This window comes from Monodelphis domestica, chromosome 5, assembly GCF_027887165.1.
Source record: "Monodelphis domestica isolate mMonDom1 chromosome 5, mMonDom1.pri, whole genome shotgun sequence".
NCBI classification, from domain to species: domain Eukaryota; kingdom Metazoa; phylum Chordata; class Mammalia; order Didelphimorphia; family Didelphidae; genus Monodelphis; species Monodelphis domestica.
In genome coordinates, this window is record NC_077231.1 from 162,395,337 (window position 1) to 162,401,439 (window position 6,103).

At 35.1% G+C, this 6,103-nt stretch overlaps 1 protein-coding gene across 1 annotated transcript; it reads right to left on the minus strand.

Moving 5' to 3' along the window:
• Positions 1–577: 577 nt before the first annotated feature.
• Positions 578–1,550, minus strand: LOC130454259 (protein mono-ADP-ribosyltransferase PARP12-like). Its single transcript, XM_056797313.1, has one exon. It carries the CDS (start codon positions 1,297–1,299, stop codon positions 739–741), a length of 561 nt encoding a protein of 186 aa, XP_056653291.1. The 5' UTR covers positions 1,300–1,550; the 3' UTR covers positions 578–738.
• Positions 1,551–6,103: the final 4,553 nt, after the last annotated feature.

Below are 6,103 nucleotides of genomic sequence, written 5' to 3' on the forward strand. Positions count from 1 at the left end.
CATCTGTCTCCTGGCTTCCTTCAAGGCCCAGCTAAAAACCTACCTTCTCCACTTAGCCCTTTCTGATTCCCTTTCATTTTTATATCTTTCCTCTCCTAGATATTCCATTTTATCCCCATATAGCTGATTGTACAGTTGTTTATAGGTTGTTTCCCTCATTAGACAGTGAAATTGAGAGGAAGGACTCTCTTTTTTTCTTTGTATCCCTAATATATCGTGCATTCTTTTGGTACATAGTAGGTGCTTAATAAATGTTTGTTAACTGGCTGATCCATCAGGTGATGTAGCCTTCCCATCCAATTAGAAAATAACTAAAAGAGACTTCCTACCACAGTGCACTAGCTAATAAAAATTTTTTTAAAAAAAGACTTTTATGAAAACTTCACATGTGAAAACCCAACCATTGGAAACAGACAAATTAGGTAGTGACTTTTTGTACTTCAAAGGTTTGTTATTGGTCTTTTTTTTTTTCATCACGATTCAATGCCTCATACCTTTAAATAGTGAGTTCCTTGGGTACATTTAAAACAGGATTCTACTTCCGGATATTATGTTTCATATGATCTTTCATTAAACACATCTGCTACAAAAGGCATTTACAAGTCATCTTTGAGTAATTGCTCTCCTACATGATCACTTACTGCTTTCCTTAAAAACAGGACAGTAGAAAAGCTACTTTGCTATTATTCACAAAAAGGGGGGAGGGATTCAATTGAGGAAACAGTGAATTCTTTTGCCTTAACTAATGGTGCACTGTTTACTCTTCCCAGCATACTCTATGACATACTCTGGGTAAATCTGATGCTTCTCAAAAATCACAAATATGGTGGGATCCAATCTGTTATTGACACAGCTATCATAGAAGGTATTCTGGGTACCCTGTGGCATTGGTAGCCGGACATAATTTGAATCTCCTTGAGTGAAAACTCCAATCAGAACCGGAGCCAGGAACATTATTTTGACATTGGTCTCTGACTCAGAGTAATTATGCGAATAACTTGCATCTCTTGCAAAGTAACTTCCTTTGCCATAAACTGTTGCATGGGTCCCACAGATCCTCCAATCAAAATTATGACTGCAGATGTCATTCAAGTGGATGTATTTTGTTCCATGAAATAGATATCTTTCATCCACATCCTTCCCTCCATTCACCTTTTTCATCTGCTCCTTCTGCCACTGGAAGACTTGCCAAAGGGCCAAATTCTGAATCCTTTGGATACATTGAATGATGAAACCTGTCATTGTCTTTTTAAATTGGCTCTTGACATCATTGAATTCTTTAGAGGTTTCATTGAGCATCACATGCTTATAGCCAACATCTGGCACAGCTGATTTGTCCCAGGAGGGAGGGACTGCAAAAGTGAAAGCACCCTGCTGGCCGGCTCCCCTCTGCCTGATTGCATTTCCTTAATTTGTCCACTTCTTCAGCAGATACAAATTTTGGCCTCCTACATATTTTTCTTTTGGTTTGGCATATCAAATTTTTCTGAACCATTTCTTTAAAGTTGATTTCATAAAACTGATGTCCAGCCTGAAAGTCAACAGTAGAATGTGAACTCTACACTTTGGGCAGAGTTCCTAATTGTTCTCCCTGTTGGTAAAATTCACCACTCTACCAATAGTGTTTTAGCATCCCAATTTTCTAATATCTCCTCCAATTTTAATTATTTTCCTTTTCTGCCTTATTATCTGTCTTATTAATCCAACCCAGATATGAGGTGGCACCAAAAATTTGTAAATCAATAGTCATTTAGAGTAAGTTTTTATGAGTATTTTTGAGTATTTGATTTTTTTTGTTTAAGAATTTCCTGTTAATATCTTTGGCCATTTATTATTTGAGGAATATCATATTCTTATAAATTTGACTTCATTCTCTATGTATTTGAGAAATGGGGTCTTAATTAGGAAAATTTTCTGTAAAAATATTTTCACAGTTATGATTACTCTGAATTTCCCTCAATCCTGTTTTTTCCTATTTATCCTTTCTCCTTTCACTCTATCTCTACTCAAAAATGTCTTCCCTCTGACCCCAGCTTCCCCAATTAACTTTCTCTTCCATCAGCATTGCTCTCCTTTATTCTTCCCAATCTACTTCCTTGAGGTATAATGTGAATTTCTATACTAAGCTGAATGTATATTAGTCCTCTTTCAGTCAGTTCTGATGAAAGTAAGGTGTGAGTAATGACTGACATCTCCCATATTCCCATCTGTTGCATTAACTTTTTCCCCCTCACCTATTTTAGGTGAAATTATTTATTTTACTTCTCCATTACATCTTCTTTCAATGGAACCTTCTCTCTCACTTTTTTATTTTGTATTTTGTGTCTTCATCCCCTCATAGTCATGTTTTGTTGCTGCCTCCTAAATGCCCTAATAGTGATGAAGTTCTTAGGATTAACAAGTATCTCCCTAAGTAGAATGTGAGCACTTTTGACCCTGTTGACTCACTTAAAGTATTTCTTTCCTATTTACCTTTATTATGCTCCTCTTGAATTTTTTATTCAAAAGTCAAATTTTCTAATCAGCTCTGACCTTTTTTATAAGAAGCTCTTGAAAACTTCATGTTTCATTGAATTTCCATTTTCTCCTTGTAGGATAATATTCATTTTTGCTGAGTAGGTGATTGATTCTTCATTGTAATTCTAGCTCCTTTCCCCTCCAGAATGTCATATCCAAGCCCTACAATCCTTTAATGTAGAAACTGCTAAGTCTAGTGTTACTCTGGTGGTGGTTGGTGGTTCCATGATATTTGATATTTTTCAGACTGCTTTCAGTCAATATTTTCTAATTGACCTATTCCTGGAAGTTTTCATCTTAGCATCTCTTTCAGGTGGCAATCAGTGGATTATTTCCATTTCTCTTTGCCTTTATTCTATCATCTTGACTCTGCTTCCTTATTTTATTAAAAATGTTTTAATTAGTAAAAAAACTAAAAACTTCCTTCTTACTCTCTTACCTACCCCCTGTTCTCTAATTGAGACCACAATAAAAGCAAAATCAATTGCAAATTTATGTAGACAACCAAAGACACTTGACACATTGCCCATATCTTAACATGGAAACAACAACTCTTCTCCACTTCCAAAAAAGAAAAAGTTGACCAGCAACAAAACAATTGGGCAGGGTATGGAAGTAGCATTTTTGACACAAGATATTCCTCTAAAGTTATTTTAGAGTGATTCAATGTGTCATGGAATTCACAGAATCTTTGGGAGCTGAGGGCAATCTTTTCGGGTAGACCATACAGTTTGGAAAGCCTTTGATTATGAACCTGTAAAGAGACTGAGTATCAGGTGTCACTAAACAGTCATAGTTAAGTTTGCAAAGCTACTAATAGAATCTTGAGGCTACTTTAGGGCAGGGAGAAATTGCAGTTTTTTGCTCAAGGGTGGATATCCAGCTCAATGGAATCAAGCCTTTTGAAATACAGAGGAAAGATAATAATCACTTGACTGGTATTTTCAAATTTCAAACTAGTGTAGGTTTTAGGACACAGTTAGCCTGGTATATTTAGTATTGTTTCTACTGTTGGAAGGAGATGCTTAAACACTTTATTTTTGCTCTTACCTTTGAATTTTTTGGTTTTATATTTCAGTATTTTCCTGTGAATTTTGTGAAGTATTGTGGTTGCCTTAACCTTGATTAAAAAACTGAAAACTGTTCTTAGCAAAGCAACACTCCTTCCTCACAAACTGCTGCCACATGTCAATTCAATGACAATTTTTAAAACTCACATACAATCAAAAATGAAGTACAGCCTTTCAGTAGGTTAATATGCTAGCATGTGATGGTTAGGAAAAGAGCAGAGTATAAACACATTATATCCATGGCAACAGTATAGTTCTAGTTTTTTCACATAGGAAGATCAATTCTTCAGAAACATTCTACTTTCATAGTCTGAAATATTAATAGTGTTACCTGGGAATGCCATTACCTACTACCTAATGAATATCTCAAACAAAATCTCCTTAATTTCCCTTTACCTTCAATACTCTTCTTTGAAATAAATATTAATGACTGGATATCCATGATCATGTCTTCAAAAAACATGATCTTTTTCTTTTTTCTTTAGGAAATTAACAAATTGAAGGGATGAAGAGGAAAACTGAGATGTTTGCTCCACTTCCCCTTTGTAACACTGGTAGCAAATATATGAATTTGAATTTAATATAGTTCTGTCTTTTTAAAAATTGTATCAGAGTTTAGAGTAGACCACACTGGCCTACATGGAGCAATGGATAGAGAGCTGGGCCTGCAATCAGAATTTATTTGTTGCCCAAATTCCTCAGATAAGAGAAATTACTGTAACAATTTGGTTCAACACTTTTTTAGTAATTTCATAGTCTTAGAGAGTTGGCTAGAATATGGGGAAGTTAAGTAAGTTGTTCCTGGGGTTTATATGGTTTTAGAAAATAAAACAATAAAATTAGAATAAGAGTCCTTAAAAATCTGTCTAGTCAATTCCTCTAATTTTATAAAATAGGAAACTGAAGTACTTACAAATTAAGTGACTTGCTGAGGGTTACATAGTAATTCTCAGATGTGGAATTTAAATCCAAGTTTTAGGACTCCTGAATAAGCACTCCTTTGACTCTGACAGATCTTTTGGTCCTTCATCTTTTACACATAGCCAGAGTTGAATTTTAGATTGTTCTCAAACTAACCTGATTTTCTCCAAACCAATAGCCTTTAAAAATGTTTTATCACCTGGAGGAATTCCATGTAATCTGGAACAACCTCCAGGAATTGATGCAGAGTGAGAGGAGCAGAACCAGGAGAACATTGTACACAGAGACTGATACACTGTGGTACAATCAAATGTAATGGACTTCTCCATTAGTGGCAATGCAGTGATCCTGAAGAACTTGGAGAGATCTACAAGAAAAAACACTATCCACATTCAGAGGAAAAACTGTGTGAGTCAAAACACCAAAGAAAAACAACTGCTTGATTACATGGGTTGAGGGGGGATATGACTGGGGATGTAGACTCTAAATGAACATCCTAATGCAAACACCAACAGCATGGAAATAGGTTCTGATCAAGGATACATGTGGAATTGCATGTTGGCTATGGGACAGGTGGGGGCAGGGGAGGGAGGAATAGAATATGATTCTTGTAACCAAGGAATAGTGTTTTAAATTGACTAAATAAAATTTTCAAAAAAGAAAAAAAAGTTTCATCACATGTCTATCAAATTAGAGGTGATCTGAATGTTTCTTCTAAGAAATTGTTTACCTCGCAACATTTACCTGATATATGTGAAAAAAAATCATGACATTTAAAATAATTATATTTACTTTTTGTAGTAATCTCGCTGCCTTCAATCTTAAAAGCATTTGATATTTTTAAAATTTAAACATGATCTCCATTATCAAAGGTCAGAATACTGTGTACACCTTAGTAGATGTCTTCCAAAGATTTTGGAGACACAAGAACAATATAATCACTCAGGAGCCAAATAACTGTCGAGCCTCTGCAAATTAAGACGGGATAGTTCTGAAAGTCAAAAGGTCTCTAATAACTACATAATTTAAATCATTATAGCCTAGCAAGACCTGTGTTCCCTTGCCATAAGCTTTTGAGAAATGATGCTCACTATTCTTGATTTTATTATAAGAATGGCCTTTAGAAAATTATTTTTACATATGAGGTCTGATACTTCACTAGTTTTGTCTGGGTTAGGAGGAGCCCTGACCACTTAGATCAAGTTCTGAAGAACCATTAGAAAAGTCACATAGACTTTTAACCATATGTTAGATGGAAGGAGGAACCATATATATAGTTTGAGTGATGGAAGTTCCTCACCCTAGATTTTTGGAAGATTGAGATTTTATGAACTCTTCCTCTTGGCTAGAGTATGGAGATATTCTTGGGAAGTATGATACCTTTAATGTAACTGTTCAGAGAGAGAGGGGGAATCTCTAGGCAATTTCAGTCTTGAATATTCTTCACCATCAATTATAACTTGAAAAGTTCTTAGACCTAAGCTTCTAGACAAAGAAGGAAAATTCCTAGATAGTTCTACATCATTTAGAAAAAAAAGAATATTATTCAGGTCCATTACTCCTATTCCCAAGTCAGAAGAATGATGGAAAATCTA